The sequence below is a fragment of the Acartia tonsa genome, chromosome 2, assembly GCF_053477335.1.
Source record: "Acartia tonsa isolate MP-2025a chromosome 2, ASM5347733v1, whole genome shotgun sequence".
In the NCBI taxonomy this organism is placed as follows: Eukaryota; Metazoa; Arthropoda; class Copepoda; order Calanoida; family Acartiidae; genus Acartia; species Acartia tonsa.
Window position 1 is genome coordinate 49611379 of NC_137261.1, and position 19128 is coordinate 49630506.

Below are 19128 nucleotides of genomic sequence, written 5' to 3' on the forward strand. Positions count from 1 at the left end.
CTAGGGATGTTGACGTCCCCCTACAAGCCCAAATACATGCAGGTTATATTGGGTTTACCCTGGAAACGCGCATGAAAAGCACAGCAGCAGAAGAAGTAGCGGCCAACTGCTGGAAGCTCCAGCAACTAGACCCGGCCCACCCGGTGCGTGTCCAGGGGAGCACGTTCTCGGTACTGAGGGGAGACATCCTGCTGCAGCTGACCTGCCAACGCCATAAATACGTTGTCCGCGAACACAAGGAGTGTTGGGACAAAGTGCCAGTAGAACCCACAGGATTTGTAGACGCTGTGACACGAGTATATAGTGAGCACGCCACCAAGATCCCCTGCTCCTCCACATACCCCCTGACTGTGCACGCGGAGGAAGGCTGGATAGAGTTAACCCCCGCTCCTAAGAAGAGGCCACCCCCGCTGGATACGCCTAAGCAATTGTTGACAGAGCCCTTAGATGACTTCAGTTCAGGGGGCTTGTATTCGCAGGCTGAGTTGAACGACTGGCAACAACTGCTGGCGTTCCCAGCATACAAGAGCGCCATGCTGACCGGCCTATCCTATGGCTCCTGCGTTCAGCAAGGCAGCTGTTCGGCCACAGGAGACCATGGGATAGTGTCCTACAACATTGACCGACTGGCGGAGGAAGGAGAGGCCGCCCTGGATGTCTGGGCTGGATTTAGACAAGCTATCCACGAGTGGGGAGATGGCGCAGCCATACTGTGCTTGCTGTTGTTGATCCTCAAACTGCTGGGGGACCTAACCATCATTTCTCTGGCAGCAGCACAAGGAGGCGTCCGAGCAGCCCTGAACGCGATGTCACAAGTGTTCCTGTACCATCCAGCTTTGTATAGGAAAGCTCTGGCTAGAGCCAGGCTCACCCATGCCAAGTCCCGGGACTTTTCAGTAGACTGGGATGCCATTCCCATCGGCAGGGAAGCAGCCGAGGAAATGGTGTCTATGCAATCAGCTGATAGCGGGCATGACCGCCCAGGTAGGCCAGGACCGCCCTCTGGCAGACCCCGCGGCCCCTCAGGAGGACAGGCCGCTGCCCAGACGATCAACCTGGCAGCCAGCGCCCCAGCCGCTGCCAACAACAACCAGCAGGCCCCACTGCTGACCGTTCCAGCAACAACGGTGCCACCTGCCAACCTGACACCTGCCGGCGCCGAACAACGTGTCCAACCAAAGCCAGCCTCTGCCTTCTATCCCACGTTGGGAGCCCATCAACCCTGAGAAAACACTCACCACTAGGATTCCATTGAATCATTATCGTTTGTATATATCTTAGCCCTAAGGAGCGGACCGAAGGCCTCAACCACTGTCGGAAGTCTGGTAGGGAAACCCTCTCCCAGCCTTCCGAGGGGAGAGTTGTGGTATTCGGCAACCGTGAGCCATGCCTATGGCACCCCTGAACTGGGGTTCGGTGGAGGGTCAATGGCCCTCCCCCGAGTCCTGGGGAAGGGGTCTGACGACCCCCTCCCTATGCTTAAAATTAATGATTGAATCTGTCATGTTTATTATGGTTAACTGTATTCTTAATTCTCCCCCACCCTTTCCAGGGATGGGGGATCATTATTGCCCAAACTGACTATTGTATATGTGTTATAATGCTTTTATGTTATGATTATTTATTCCTATCCATGTATTCATTGTTTGTTGTATATAGCTTTAGTATCCTTTAAACCTTCAATAAAGTGACAACTGAAATAGATGTTGATCATTATCTAGTGAATGCTAGAGAAGCGTAGCTTCTCTATAGTAAGGTGTCCACGTCTGTCACACTGCCGTAATCTAATTGAACTCCGGTGTCTGCCATTTATCCTCGGCGGATACCACATAATCAATGATTTTTAATCAACAGTTTAAAAAACAAGGTTTAACATTATTGGGTTGGACAATTACATAAATTTATTGCCCATTTTCTTAGCCCTTCAATTCCTGTTAATATGTATAAGTACTTAAGGTACTTTCAACTCAATTTAGATAGGCCAAAAACCTGGAATTAAGAAAAAGTAAAGTGGCTAAAAACATACATTTTTGTGATAATATTTAAGACAAGGATGACAATCTTCATAAAAGCTAGGCTCAATGGAGCCAGAAAATTGTGATAAAAAATTTATGTTCTTACATTTTAAAACAAAAAATAGTAATGTATCTTATCATGATATAATTTTGTTATAAAAAAGTACAAGCTGTTTTTTGTCAAGGAATTTTTCCTAAACTTTATGACACATCATTTGTTTCTTGGCCCCTTAACCCTTTACAGTCGGGCCCCTTGCCGCACCTTAATCGGTCGGGGGGGGGGGGGGGGGGGGGCGTTCAACGCCCCCCCCTAATTATCTCACTTCCTAATAGTGCTAGAGGGCTAAATTTTTTTGTGCAAGTCCCCTGTTTGATAATGAATTTCCGACCTTTTATAAGTCTAAGTCAATTTTCGCTTCCTTTACCCTTTTATTTAACAACCTTTGTTTTTAGGTCTTTTTTTATTCAAAAATTTCAAACGGCTGTAATTTTCTTATTTTTGAAGCTAGAAGAAAATTTTTTCCCAGAAAATGTTTATTTTTATGTAAATTTTACATTAGAAATATCAAAATATAAATTTCTGCGGCCGCAGCTATACTTGGCAGCTGCCAGCCGCCGCAGTCGGCGGTCGGCGGTCGGCGGGAAAACGGCGGCGGATCTTCATGAAATTTTAATACGTTATGTAGACATGTAAGAAAAGCTTAAGTTTAAAATTTGAAGTCTCTAAGTCAAAAATTGCGGCCACAGGAGCCTTTTAAAGATTTCTGGAGACCTGGAGGATCAGGACCTACAGGATCATACCTGGAACCTGAAAGTGACTTGAACACCTGTATTTCATATAAGGATGTACTACTAGAGGATTTTTTTGTATTTTGGTATGATAAAATGCTTTGTTTAAGTCAAAAAAAATATTTTTGCTCTTTACCTGGATGACCCTGCCAGGTTTGCTGGCATCCTGTGCCCGCCAGGATGGAGATATTCAAAAAATTTCAACTCTCAGTTATGTGTCATACCCATACTTAAAAAGTCAAGCAGTTTGGGCTCTTTATCTTTCACACACAGAAAATGAAATAGAAAAAACCGGATGGGGGGCGTTCAACGCCCCCCCCCCCCCCCGACCGTTAAGGGTTAAATATTAAAGAACCGCGACAATAGTTCAATTTAAAGCGCATCCGCTCGTCGCCGTGGACTTATTAGGTTCAAATATCGGCTCGAATCCGCGTCAAAGTCAAAGACATGAGAGTAGGAAGGAATTCCTTGGCCCATAAACAGGGGCAACTCATTACTATGCACAGTTATGTCTTCTCATACAAAGGATGTGCAATCAAAGGGTTGGTTGTCTGTTGGGCGGTACTTAACCTAATATCCTTGGGCGTTAGAGTTAAAAGCGGATGTTGCTTTGGATTTTCTAGATCACTTAAAAATGAGGTAAGGAAGTATAAAAAACAATAACAATATACCTATCCCTTACCCCTTTGCAGAAAGTTACTTGAGATAATTTTGCAATGGGTATTGTTTATTGTTTGTATGCACTCATTTACTTTCTCCATGGTTGTAAGGAATTAGTAATATTACCATAGAGAGAGAGGGGACATTAGGCTGTTTATTACACTAGTACCTAAAGTTTTATAATGACTGTTTTTTTTTTTAACAATTTTGGGGACTTAAATGAATTTTAATTGGTTAGTTTTTTAAGTTGATTGTTCAAACGTTTTAACCACTAATCTAAATCTACAGAAGAAGTATTTTGTGTATCGTTATTGGGAATGTACATCAATGTATCGGCCATTGTCTTATCCTTAGATCCTTGAATATTACGGATATTTCAATAAACAGTAAATAATACGATTGTAAAAATTGGTCTAAGGGCTATGTTTTGAATAAAAGATTTTTTCTATGTGTTTTATTTATCCCCAGACCCCCCCCCCCCCTATTCGTATTATGACAGTAATTTTTTTTGTTTTCTTTTAGCTTAGACACATTTTAGAAGAGGCACTTGACTTAATTCATCAATCGATAAAATAGCTTTAAAATATTACGGTAGGTATATTTTCAGTATAAATACTTTTTCAATTGACATTTCTGAACAAAAAAAAATATTTTTCTCTCTACCTCTACTCATATTCAGGGAGTAAGGGAGGGGACAATGGGCAATTAATTCAATTTAAGAGTTTTCGCTGAAAAGCAATGAAAACCAGGTTTATCCAGAAAATTTGACCAAAATTGTAAAGAGATCATGGTAATATAATTTAGAATAAAATTAGTATTAAGAAAAAAAAATCATTTACTTGAAAATTAAATTACCACTACATCACAATGTAGTAAACATTCTGTAATTAATCACTATAAAAATCGTGTTCAGAACTTTGTCAACCATTCTCATATATTTTTAACTGCCATCTAAATTCAATGGGTTCTTAGATTGTTTAATAGATAAATATCACAGTAGAGTTTCTATAAATGAAATGACATTTTCTTGGGAAAAAATATTTGTTAAAACCAGCCATATAATACAAATTTTTCTGTCTGCTATATTCAAAACTAACTCAGCTAGTTAGCGGGGCATTGATGCGCTAGTATCCAAAGTCAGTCAGAACCTGCTGAATTCTTGCACATTCCCTTTAAGCCAGTACCCAAAGTCTGAGACTCTTAAAAATTGTATTTTCGATCCATTGTCCCCTCCCTTTCTCCCTGACTCATATTGCGTGAAGATGCATTGGCATTTAATCATACAAGAAAGAGTAAACTGATAAAATTTAAACTGAAAATTTGAAACTCATCTAATTTCTTTTTTAACACTTTTCAAAAAAAATTAGTATTGACGTCACCAATTTTTGGATAAAAGTATAAAGAAATTTAATTTACACATGTTCACAATTTTTTTGCCGCTAATTCTTAAAGTAACACGATGTTTGTCTATTTTTACCAAAGGATCTCGCTAACTGCTGAAACGATATGGTTCTCCTTTACATTGGATGTTTTTGGTAAAGAGCTTAAACCCCAAAAAATATGACTAACCCCATCTAACAGCGTAAAAAAATATTTTTGGTAAACAGCTGATTATAACATAGATTGAAAAGAAAACATTTTACATGCTCGTAGAGGCCTCTAGGGGCGTAGTCTTTAGTTCATAATAGTATATACAAATTCAAAGAAATATTTTATATTTCTAAATCGAGACACTATTTATAAGATAGTTATTTAAGATTAACATTACATTATATGAACAAAATCAATTACATTTGCTTAACATTAGTCGTTGTCCATCCAAAACATCTCCTTTAACTTGATTAAACTTGAAGGGTGAAGTACTTTACAAGGCAGGAAATGGAAGGTAAATTGACCATTTATTGCAGTGTTGTGATGTTGCTTTACCAGGCAGAAAATTGGTTTGCTGCTAGAAACGAGAATATCTTGAAATAAAGGTATGAGACTTAGATAGATGATTAGTTTTGCACAGCATCTAAGCAGCTTTACAATAAATTATCACAAAAAAAATTAATATTTTTTCACTCAAACCTATTTTTAACAAACGAAACCCCATCCTGTTTAATTTTGATTGTTTAAAGGCATATAAACAAAATGTGTCTTTAATTCGCTAATTGCTTTATGGAGTTAAATCAATAAATACCTTTAAAACTTTATTTTTTGCATTATACCTTTATTAATCTAATATCTTTATTGTGTATACATATGTAGTGGATGTTGTTTATACTGAGGATAAGATAGCATACATCAATCCTTCCGCCCTTAGCACCAAACTTTACAAAACTTTGTGTAAAGTTCTTTTTGCGATTCTGAGATATACCTTTTCTTATCATTATCTTTCTCCAAGTAGATGGATTTTCTCTTATATCCTTTCGGCATTGGATTTGTGTCTGTTTGTTGCTTAATATCTCTAAAATGATGATACAGATGAATCTAAACTATTTTGATATTAATTCTTAGCAGGGTTTAACCTACAGAAGAAGTTACATACGAGTTATTAGAAAATGAATATTAGAACGTGTCCTAACTTTTGTGATTTTGTTTTAACCCATTCGTGACGAGCTTCCAAAGTTCAAAGTTTTGATTCACTGGGGTTCAACAAAATTATTTTTTCCAATGATTACTCAACAGAATTAAAAAAGTAAGGTGTCAAATTAAAGATCTTACTTTTTTGTTCATAATGGCAAAATTTTCTTCTTATTTTGTTGCGTTTTAGTACCTTAAACCAACTTAATCTTTTTTAAAAAAAAACTTATATTACTTCAAAAATAAGAGATCTACAAAAAAAAACCAATTACATATCTAAATTCTATGGATCATTTTACATCTACTACTTACTAAAAGCACCGACTAGCTATCTTTAAAAAAATCACAAAAGGTAGGACACGTTCTTTCAAAGATATTTAATGTGATATTCAGAATCATTTAAAAGTAGAATTTTTAGTCACTCTTTGAATATTACTTTTTTTGCTAGAACACAGTGAAGTACTAAAGAAGGACAGAAAAAAGGAGCAAACAATGAATGACCATGTGACCGACATAGCTAAATCGTAGAAAGTCAGTGCTTTAAAAAAAACAAATTTTAGGTTTAAATTATAGACCTGTTGAACAAAAAGGATAATATCAAATTAATCATGTGTAAAAGTTTTTAAGGCACAGCTACCAGCTGAAATGTTTATTAAGCACACTTTATAAGTTTAGGATAAAAGCCAAAGGATTATATTATACATGTTTGTCCTCATTGCATTGGTTATAAATATACTTGTAAATAGTCAGGCAGCTATTATTTGATTTGTGTCTGTTTTTTTTTAGTTGATTTAAAAGTATTATCATAAATTCATTTTTAAAATAATACTTCTAAAAAAGTGACAGTATGTTGTTTTTTTGGTGGGTATTTGTAGCAAATGTTCTCGTAAACTGCCAAACCGATAGGGTTCTTCTTTACGGTGAAGCTATTCATAGGTCCGATCCAAGAGATATCGCCCATTGAAGAACTGTCCCTCGATTTTTTTTACGTTTTCTTTAAAAAGTAAAATTAAAAGTGGAGGAAGGACACCCCTCGAACACAGTAATAGTGTCTGACTGATTATGACGTAACAAAAATAAACATACTTTTAGATAATTCTTATGAGCTAATCATATCTAATTTTGATTCATTCTAATATAATTTCAACCCAGTCAGCTTTTTAAAACTTAATCTAATTTTATTAATAAAAAGGACAGTATTTGTTATCAGCTAATAACTAATTAAAACTATTTGATAAACGAATATTATTGCGTACTTTGTAAATTTCATAAGCGAAATCCTATTATATAAAGTAGTAAGCGTTTTTTGTCTCTCCCGAAGGATCTCGCTAACCGCAGAACCGATCGGGTTCTCCTTTACAGGGTAGCTTCTCATAGGTCCCGGGAAGGTTTATAACTATTTTAGGGGAGGGCACCACCACCCTCCCAAGAGAAATCACCCCTAGAAAAAAATTACCCCCTCCCTAAAAATTTTTAAAACATTATTCTTTTTAAATCTAAAAAAAGAAATTGGGTTATCAAATTCGATTCCCCTTTCCTCAAGGGCCCCTAGAGGCCTCTAGGGGCGTAGCCGCTAGTCCTTATAATAAAGTAAAAGGATCTCTGTAAGTTTGTCTTTGTGTATCGAAGAATCTCGCTAACCACTAAACCGATATGGTTCTCCTTTACAGGGAAGCTTTTGATAGGTCCTGGGAAGGTTTATGACTTTTTGGGGGGGAGGATACCACGACTCTCATAAGAGAAATCGCCCTTAAAAATTTTTTTCTTACTTTTCTTTTTAAAACTACAATTAAAAGTAGGGGTCGACTCTTGTCCCTTGCCTTGAAGGATCCCTATAGGCTTCAAGGGGGTGTAGGTGCTGTTAAATAAATAAAGAGTTTTAATATATCTTTAAAATGAGAACTTTAAAATCAATTTGACTTAAGCATAAAATGCATATATTCTACTGGTTAGCCGATAGGGTACTGCTTTTTATTGAAGTTTTCTAATGTCTTTAATTCAATGGCTACAAGACTAGACCCAAATCGTAGAAAAAAAACAAGGTTGACAATATCCATAAAAGCGATGTTTTAAAACAATAGAACAAACAAATATTAACACTTGTAGAGTGAAAGAACTAAATTTATATCTCTTAAACAAAAATTTTAAGTAATTTGTTAAACTGCTTATTACAATGTACTTTGTTGTCTTGGGAATCGTTAAAAAATCAGATTAATAGGATAATTATATTGTGCAAGGATTCGACTTAAGGAGATATAACAACCCCCTTTGCAAGCCTCAAATTGTAAAATAGAACGTTAAAAAGCAAAGAAAAAGAAATGAACTTAAAAGAATGAGAAAATAGTCGAAATGCGTTAAAATATTTAATAAAGTTCTGTCATGATGTACTCATTATGAGATTAAAGCAACAATGATTAATTAAATACAAAGACATAGATTAGATAAAATATAGAATATCATTTAGGTATATTTTAAAGTTACTTCCTGGATTACATTTAAAATTATATCCTATTATTTAAAATAGTAAGTTTTTTTGTCTCTAGCTTTTGATTTCCATAACTGGTGAACCGATTCAATACCCTTTTTGGATAGCCTGATATCTAGTTGCCGAAAGTGTACGCAGTTTCCTGGGTGTTTCCTCATCCTCGCTCAATATTTACTACTAGCTACAAATCTTCAAACTTCCCTTAAAAAAATCAAAATTTGAATGTGTAAACGATTTATACAATATACATTATAAATTTGAATTTTTTAAATTTTGATTTTTTTTTTGAAGTTTGAAGCTTTTTTAGCTAGTAGTAAATATTGAGCTAGGATGAGGAAACACCCAGGAAACTGCGTACACTTTCGGCAACTAGATATCAGGCTATCCCTTTTTGGTTCCTTCTTTTCGATACTTATTTTAGGTCAAACGTCGGAGTGGACACTAATTAACTTAACCTACCCCTATTTTAAACCATCTTATAGGTTTTTTCATGCCTAACCCCTGCGGGCTTATATAAATTATAATTTTAACCTCACCCAACCTGTATAGAAATGCTTAATTAATATTAAATTTTAGACACTCCTGTGGTTGTCCACTCCGACGTTTGTCACTCCTTATGGTTAAAATATTAAATCACATACATATACTACTGAAATACAAAAAAGTGCCCACTCCAAAACCTTTACTGTATGTTCTACTCGAATTTGTCGGAGTTTAGTTTGGATAACATAACTCTAAAATTAGGTAAGAACCTAAAATACATAAACATAACAGGAATAAATATTCTGCAATTTGTTTTGATTTGTTAATGATGTAATGTATATGCAATATTAAACTTATACAGTAAAAAAAGTTGGAAGAAAGAAAGCATTTCTTATCTATGCTAGTGTAGTTTTATTACAGTATACCAGAAAAACATAAAAGGATAATGATAAATTTAAAACAGGACACCCTTATTTAGAAAAAAATATCATTTTACACAATTTAAATATAGTTATAAAATTGCGGAATATAATTCTCTATTCCATTAAAACACTGTTATGTAAGTAAAGGAGTTTCTAATTTTATAATATGTCATTTCACTTACAATCGTGTGTTAAATTGAAAGCTTTCGTGTAATTGGGGGCCTGTATGAAAAATCTTATATCTATTTTTACCCTTTTAGTAATTTATTTTATAAATGCATTATTTTATGTTTATAATTACAGTTCATAATGTTTTCTTTTCAGCTTCCCTTACAAATTCTTTTCATAATTCTCACACAACTGTCTTTCATGGTGCGAGTAAACTCTATAATTCTAATTCTAAACAAAAGTTTTAATAAAATCCAATAAGCAGCTGCGCGGCTTAGTGTGTCAATCATAAAGCCTCAGTGTGAGCCGCACAGCTTACTCAGCCTCCAAGTATGCCTTAGCTTCAGGTACAGCAACCAAATTTTGATTCAGCCAACCACATCCTTCCCAGCCTAAGCCTTCCAAGGAGCAGCTCAGCTAGCCCAATTATTCTCAGACGCAATCCAAAACCATCTTCGGCCGCAGCTACCCAAACTCACACCCACAACTTAGTATTCAGCCGCAGACTCAGCGGCGCGGCTAAAGGCAAGTCTGTTTAACACCAGTATAATAATGCTATTATCTTGTTAAGGGATCTAAAGAGATAAGACAATGAACGATAAATTGATGTACATACTCAATGATGATACACAAAATTCCCTCTTCTGTAGATGACAATCATTGGGTGAAACGTTTGGACAATTAACTTAATCAATCAACCAATAAAAATTCAATCAAAGTCCCCAAATTTGTTAAGCCAACAAATAAGAAAACGTTATTAAAAAAACTTTGAGGTTCAGTGTAATTAACAGCCCATTGTCCCCTTCTGGCATTTTATTAGAATAATTTGTATAAAACATCACTAATTTATGTAATGACATACACTCGATATTAATCAATAATCAAAACTGTCATTTTAAAAATGGTATGTCGACAATTGTTGGCCAAGTGGAAAAACCTAAATATAATCTAAATATCGCAACCAGTAAGCTACTTTAATCCCATGCCCTGTAAATAGCTAGTATTATTTTATATTATTTGTTAAACTTGTAAGTATATTAAAAATAAATGAAAACTGGGCCGAAGGACAGTCAAGATTGACTTTAAAGGCCCTGTAGTACAGTTACCTTAACTTTACCAATGTAAATAAATATATCTATAAAAGTTAATGTAATTTAAAATGTATATAAATATTTTGTGAAATCAATCTGTAATTTACTACTAATAAATCATATCATATCATATCATTTTACTGTTCTTGATGCCATGTAGATAAAATAACAACCATTGAAACTGCATGTCTACAGAGTTCTGCCTGTTTTGAAAGATGTGCTGAAAATGGATTGCCTATTTCTTCAATAATTTTCAAATGTGTACAGCAGATAACCCAATTATTTCAAACGCTATTTTCAGCTACTCCGGTCAAAGGGAAAAGCGATATAATGTATAAACGATTTATACATTATACATTCAAAATTTAAATTTTTCAAATTTAGATTTTTTTTTAAAGTTTGAAGCTTTTTTAACTTTTGAATATTTAAATATTAAGATAGGACGCGGATGCTAGGTACACTTACGGAAACTAAAATTCAGTACATCTTTTGAAATGGATACCCCTGTTTGTTTTATACTACTTGATCATTTTACCATTTTAAAAACTTTAGAAACGTTGATATCTTATCTGCAAGGAAAATAAACCATGGACTGATCATTTCAAAATTAATTTTTACACAACTTTGGTAATCTATAATCTTGTCTGTCCGTCCGTCTGTCCGTCCATCCGTCTGAAGCTTAATATCTCGGTAACCACTGAACCGATTGGATTCTACTCTTCAGGGTATATACCTACCGGTCCTGTGGTGGTTTTAGGCTATTTTCTTGGGGGATGGGACACCCCCAACCCCCCAAAAAAACAAAAAATCACCCCCCTATTTTTTTTTTTTTTTTTTTTTTGCAGAAGATTTCCTAGGTCCTTTATTTTTTTTTGCAAAAGATTTCCAGGTCCTTTATTTTTTTTGCAGAAGATTTCCTAGGTCCTTTATTTTTTTTTTGCAGAAGATTTCCCTGGTCCTTTACGAATTTCACCTTAATTTTTTTTTGATCATCTCTTGGGGCAAAGCCCCTAGAGGCTAGGGGCAAAGCCGCTAGTTTATATATAAAAAAAACATTAAAATTTTGAACTGGTTATTAGGTCTTGAAATTAAATTTGTACTGCACTGGTAATTCCTGTGACAGTTATTCAAAATGTCCAATGGCATTTGCATAACTACTATAATATAACTCTAATATTTCACAAAAGTTTTAAAATTGTTTTAAGCATCCAAAGTTATAAATCTATATTGTTAATTGAGGCTCCTATCGTTTAACAAATTTATTTCCAAGAATTTTTGTAAATTATCTAAAATTTGAATTATAGGAAGGTTACATCATCTTCCGTCGATTTTTTCATCCACAAATTATGTATCCATTATGAAAATGTAGATTTTATAAGGTTTATTCCTTTTTTTGCCAATAGAATTATAACCCTATATCCCCTTAAAGGCATTAGAAATAAAACAAGGGGATTATATATTGATAGGTTACAAAAATAGGCTTGATTGTTTAACAAAGTCTTATGTTTGAAGGTTTTGTACTATTCAAAGTTATACTTAACCTAACCAAGCTTATACCAACAACGAAATTAATTCGGGAAAAAAAATCACAAATCCTATACGCGATTTTCAGCTGTCGTTAGGGTGCATAACAAAGTAAAATTACTTGCCCTCCAAATATAATCTTAGATTTATTTTGCTTGTTGGCTATACCTTATTCCTGAACCGAACACTATCAAAAAAACTAGTTGAAGATATTTTTGATATTGCCTTGCCTTGTTACAAAATTAACCTTGTTTTTTTTATATGCCCAGGGGGTATGATACAGTGGTCTGCTTGATCAAAAAGGGTTTGTGTCATTTCTACTAAATCTTTTATGAAGAATAATCTAGCAGAAAGTGTTGTTAATCCGCCAGGATTTCCTGGATATCATCTCAACCTGCACACACACACAGCTCTGGTGTCACACATCATCAAACTTTTCATAAATTCTCATAATACTTGTATTTTTCTAGGTAACGCTAAGAACCAATTTGAAGTGTGATTACACAAGAAACTTTATGTTATGCCCTTGATCTGAAATTGACAGGGGTGTGACAATGGAAGAAACTAATAATCTATGCCAAAAGTACCATAACTTTTTCAAAATGCAATTTCAGTGTCAAATGATTTACAAATGAGAATCAAAATATTATTACATGGATGTTGCACCAGATTTGCATGTACTCTTGTAAGGTGATGCTCGCAGCTGGCTAAAATAACAATATCCACATCGACTCGCTTTATATCATCCCCTCCCCTTCTACTGGATGACCAAACAGACCTATATGTGAAGTCTATATCAGCTAATTGACGACAAATTTTCCCCTGTCAAAACATCAATGTAAATTCTATATACGGATTAAATTAAAATGTGCCATAGATATGTTTGAGTATTCTAATTTTCACGTCTACATTATGACATGAGATAATAGAAATCTATGTGACGCTATTCCTCAATACCCTTTAATAAAAGTTAGACATATTTATTTATAAAGACAGCATTAATGACTTTTCTCCTAGTATATAGTATCTCTCAAAGAAAAATATGAGAGATGGAATTTTTATATTATCAGTGCCTTTTAAATGGATTAAGATAGAACACCTGCCATATTTGTTTGGTAATATGTCTTTTGCTCCGGTAGGGATTCCAGTCATAAGTGTGCACAGCGATTTGAAAGTGGGGTGTGACACCATTAAGGCGTGAAAAGGAGGGCCATCCCCACTTATTCTAATTTCAAAAGGCGGGGTAAACACCCTTCTACTGCAAGCCGCTGAAATTGATTTGAATTATATAATTTTGATTTCAGGACGTGGAGCTCTTTACATAAGAACACCAAACTCAAAACAAAAGTAAGTTTTAGAATAAGACAATTTTTTTCTAAATATTTATTAAAATGAATATTGATGCAATACAGTTATTTTTTACTAAAATTTATATACTATACAAATTTACTCAAATTCAACAGATATATTTTATAAGGAATGGTAAGAAACAACATGAATAACATTTTTTGTTTATAAATCATAATTTTATACATATATTATTTTTATCAGTTTTATAAAAAAAAAGAAACATAGATCATTTGATGAAAGGAGAATATTTTTTTGTTAAAATTAATTAAACATTGGCAATTTCATTAAAAAATACAATTACAGTTTGGAGGATAAAACATTTAACTTCTGACTCATTTTTTGTAGAATTTTAATGCAATTTTGTTGGATTTTTTACTAATTTTAGTGAGGCAATGAGCCAAAAATTTTTTAAAGAATCCACCTCTGATTTCTTAATAATTTTGCAAATGTTATATTTTTAATATTATTTTTATCACAGGGAGAATACAACCAATGTATATTCTAAATATATCTTTTAAAACAAAATAATTGATTAAGAAATTCATGCAGGTTCCCTATCCCTTTATTATTAAAAGATCTTAACCGGTTTGAATTGAAGACCAATTGAAATTGACAATTGTATGGTGTTAAAAAAAGTATTTCACTAGTGTTTTTGTATTTTATTTATGAAAAAATCTTTATTATCATTTTTACTTTATTATTTAAGCAATTTTCAAATTAATTATTTTGTTTTAAAAATATATTACTATTCATAAAAATAAATGGTTTCTGTCATAAATTAGGGGAGAGGGAAAAGGGTTAACTTTTTTTGCAAGAGAAAAAGCAACATAAATATTTTAGGAAAAGAAAAAAAGGATGTTTTACATTTTAGGGAAAACATTTTATATTACAGGAAATTTCAACTACTGCAAAATCTATTGTTAATTACCTAAAATAAAAATTTTGTTTTGACCTTTTTATATAAATGATTTACACAAGTTAAGGTTTGATTTTGTTTAAATTTTCCTTACCCCAATATGAGATACAAAGGAAAAATTAATTATTTTCAAGTAAATAATAATAGTTTATGATGTAAATCAATTCTAACAGACATTATTTTGTAGCGAAGATTTCTATAATTTCAATAGTAAAATATTCATTGTTGTTAGTAATAAACTTTTTGTAATTTATGTTTTTATTTTTCCGCTTAACTTTGCTTTACCTTTCAAGTAATTTGAAATTTTATAAGCTTGCTGTTAAAGCGCTACACATGGGTATAATTGTCCTTATAAAATGTGAACTAATTGCTCGTTCCTTGTTATATAAAACTAAATCTTACTATTTAAAAAAAAATTAACAATAAATAATCAATTTTAGAAGCTCTAATTATTTTCTGGAAATTTCAAAATATATTTTCCTTATTAATAAATTAGTCACCTTGTTATTTATAAATTAAGTTTTTAAATTGAATAGATTACCTTTTAAATATCTACCGGTTTCTTACTCCTTAAAGTATAACTCTAGATTTATGATGATGTATGAAAAAACTACAATCAACAAAAACCCAATTTTAAATGAGAAAAATATTGAATTTTCAAAAATATACTAAGGCTTCTAAAATGACTGATTTTTTTATGAAGTAGTTTACATTTGGTTGAATTTTTCTAATAATCGGCTATTTATTATAGGTGGAATCATTGTATGATAGGTATTTCTATCAGAAAATAGGTATTAATGACTCCAGCTAAAAAATAGCCTTTCATATTGAACAAAGAAAATGTTGTTTTAATTAGTCACAAACTTATTAGTAATTATTGAATATTTTCACAAAGTGTATTTGGTCAACTGTTTCTTATTGCATAAATATAACTGAAAGGTGGGTGTCATCTAGAGAAGATTTTGTAGGGTTACTAGCGCTAATATTGGTAGGTAAATGGTCAGGTATGTAAGTCTGTACTGCAGCTGGCTGTGTGAGCTGGACCCAGCGCTGGTCACACCACTGGTTCCCCCGACCTCGTCCAAGATTGGCTGCGCGTTTTTACCTGAAAGTAATAAATTGTTAATAACCCTTACATAAGAGGATCCGGGTGAGTGTCTGCCTGTGTGGTAATTACTCAACCAATATGGTTTAATTTAACAGTGAATCGTATCATAGGTACCGGGAAGGTTAATTACAATTTTAGAAGATATACCACCAACATCAAAAACGAAATCAACACTAGAAAAAATGACATAAAATTCTTGTTATAATAATAAGAAGAGAGTCGCATTCCCTACATCCGACCACGCTCCCCTCCCTCAGAGGCTAGAATTATTTTGAATTTAGGCAGAAATGTTGAATTCGAAGCAAAAAAGCACACCTGGTTGAATATTTAATTCTACAGAAGTAGTTGCCTTCATACCCATCATTGTACAAGTATAGTTGCCAGAGTCCATGGGACGCGCTCCTTTGATTTTCAACTTGCTTGTTGCTCCTGTGGCCATCAGGTTCGTTTCAACACTGAAAAAAAATAAGCTTTAAACATTTTCATTACAATAACGAGTTAAAATGTTACCTTATTATAGTTATTGATTGAATCGTATCATGTACAGCTTTCCACGGATAATAAAATAAAGATGTATAAGAATTATTCTAGTTTAGTAGGCTCCGAGGGTTCTAAATTTTAGGTATGCTTTACATAATTTCGATGATGACTATATACTATTTTACTTTCAGATTTTTGTCTTGGATTGGTTTTAAGCTATTTTTGCCCCTTTCATCCCTTCGAGAACAGAGCTCCTAGATGCTAATGGTGTTGCTGCTATTTAATATTAAAACATCAATGATATGTAAAGGTGAAATAATCTTTAAATTGTTTGATAATTCATAGAGCTTCAGATTAGTTGATGTAATTATTCAAAAAGAAAGTTGTATTTGTTTTATGAAACTTGTTGAGCTTGGACAGGGACTGCAACTCAGAGATTTAAATTGAGTTTATGCAAAGGATATAAATAAAATTCAACTAGTACAAAACAAGATTTTTGTGAAAAATTATGCAATTAAAGAAAATATACATATGATAATTTTAAAAAGACGCTCAAAACATAGGACGACAAATCCCTTCCAATCGCAGTTAAAAGATAATTTAAAAATAATAACTCCACCCTCCCTTTTAAACATGCATGGTTATGACCTACAGAAAACGTTTGCAAATGAGCTATAAATAACTACTAAACCTAATTGAAAGGAAGCTTATAAAAACAAAATAAGCACAAATATTGCAGGATACAAATTTGTTAATATCATTATAGTGTTCGTTGGAAGGATTAAAAGCAGATTTAAATTCATTATACAGAATAAATGACGAACATTTTGTAAGGAAATGTTTGCATATAAATAATAGAGTAAACTTAGAGAGGAGACCATACAAAGAGGTATAAAAGAGAAAGTAAATTACATACTTAAAGTTCATGATCAGTGTTTTCAAGATATTATTATTTTTCCTTGTTATTGACTGAGTCCCTAGCATCTAAGGACAGTAAAATAGCTTACAAGCATACCTATACTCAGTTGCATAACTATATTCTAAATTTCAAAAAGTTTTGCAATTGAGAATTAATATGTCTAATGTAACAATAATCATATAATTTATTAATATTGCAATAAAGCTCAATATAAAAAACAACAATGAAGATAATTTCCACTAGTAGCGAAACTTCTTGGATAAAACTGGTTAAAAACATTAGTAAAACAAGTTGTATCATTTGCTGTCAGTGTATAATGAAGGATCTAGCTAACCGCTGAACCGATATGGTTCTCCTTTACAATTTAGTTTCCTGGGATGGTTATAGTTCTATTTTAGGGGAGTTAACCACCAAGAAAAATCGCTTCTAGAAAAAATACCCTCAATTTTTTTTCGTTTTTAATAAAAAGATAAGGGGTGGTTTTGACCTAACCCAACCAAAATTTCAAGAGCACCGAGTCGATAAAAAAAAATAAACCTAACCCACTCTCTCGCCCCTTGATATCTTGATATTTAGTTTTATGTAAGAAAACTAGTACACTTTGAAAAAATTCAGAAGACAGAATGAAAGAATGAATCTAGTTGTACATTATATGCACTCCCAATGCGATTAACACAAACATTAATTATAAAAGGTGTTTGTTAATTAATCATTGTATACGAAGCCTTTCAATAATTACAATTTAAATTATATCATAAATTTTTCCAATGTATAAAAAGTATTAAATTATGCAAAATTGTACCTAATAATTTATTTTTAAAAAGCTACTATATAAATTGTAAGATTTGATGGTCATAAGTGACAATATGTATCTAAAAATGTAAAACTTTGTAGGGGGATAGAAAGGTAACCTCCCCCCAAAAAGAGGGGACTTGTAAGTTCAAGGGATATGATTAGAAAAGAGTGGACACCTAGGGAGGGGGGGTGTACCCACTTCTTTTAATTTAACTAGGGAGCTGGAGGGCGGGGGGGCCGGGGGGGGAGTGGTAAATACAACCCATATTCACCCTTTCTGCAAGCATCTGCATTTATAGTAATAATCTAAAATGTGCCCGGGTTTCAAACATAGCTTCCTTCAACCGAAAGATGAAACTATAACCTTTTAGGTAACCCCTAAAAGTAGGGCAAAGAAAAACAGGAGGGGGGGGGGATTAACCCGCCCCCCATCCTCCCACTAAGGGTTAGGTTAAATTTAATACCCCTACCTGATGCCACCGCGCTCCAAGTCGTAGTTGAGCATTCTGTCTCCCTTCTTCCATATGATGTACTCCGGCTGTTCCCCGACCAGGTTGTTCACCACACACTTGAGCTCTATGGTGGATCCGCCCTCGTAGATTATCTGGTCCTTCACCATCGAGTTACGCTCGTCCATTATCTTGATCTCGGGGACTAAAATAATTTTCTTATTGATGCGCTACACGAAATTAAAATAGGAAGTCTTATGGGTAGATGAATAGACATAGAAGATCTAGATGGTCAATCTGTTTCCATAATCCATCAAACTTACAAAGGGATTCTTAGCAGATGAAAACTTTTGTTTATTTATATTTATAAATGAATAATTCCTATAATATGAGTTTCATTTTCTGCCAGTCTTATCCTAAGAGATTCGACTCATTGTGTGAATTGAGTAAGAAATAGCTGCTCTTTTGTACTTGTTCTTTCACTGTTTTCTTATTGGCTGATCAAAAGAGAATGTATCTAGATGGTCTATATTTATTAAAAGATGAATTTATTTCTCGTTGCCTTTATCATTTGACCTCAGAATTCAAAGCTTGGTTTGACGCTAGTAAATAAACTATTTAAATTATATTTTTTGCTGCTTTTAAAATCTTAAAATAGTCCATGTGAATTGTTTAATTAGTTTTGGTTAAACAAGGACCATTTAAAATGAACACAGAATTTTTAGTGAGCGTTTAAAAAAATATTATATTTGAAAGTTGTTTCGGAACGCATGCCTTGCCGTTCTCGAAATCTTATCTCCAAGCCCTCCGAATGACCAACATAGCGAAGTTTACAAATGTGTATTTATTACCATGAAAACAGTGAGTCTAAAACAAAAATATAAAAATTAATTACATAATATTAATGGT

At 33.5% G+C, this 19128-nt stretch overlaps 2 protein-coding genes across 5 annotated transcripts in view; one reads left to right on the forward strand and one right to left on the reverse strand.

Annotated features, from left to right (window-relative positions):
• The window catches only part of lig (ubiquitin-associated protein-like lingerer), a 498059-nt gene that overhangs the window by 66607 nt on the left and 412324 nt on the right, over positions 1-19128 (forward strand). The window lies entirely within an intron of this gene.
• Positions 13933-19128, reverse strand: part of LOC145312066 (cell adhesion molecule 1-like) — a 48401-nt gene continuing 43205 nt past the window's right edge. Inside the window, exons 6-8 of the mRNA XM_080151199.1 lie at positions 18241-18424; positions 15892-16031; positions 13933-15573 (exon numbers count right to left, since the gene is read on the reverse strand). Of these exons, the coding sequence (XP_080007325.1) occupies positions 15419-15573; positions 15892-16031; positions 18241-18424 (479 nt within the window). The 3' untranslated portion in view covers positions 13933-15418. The remainder of the gene's footprint in view (positions 15574-15891; positions 16032-18240; positions 18425-19128) is intronic.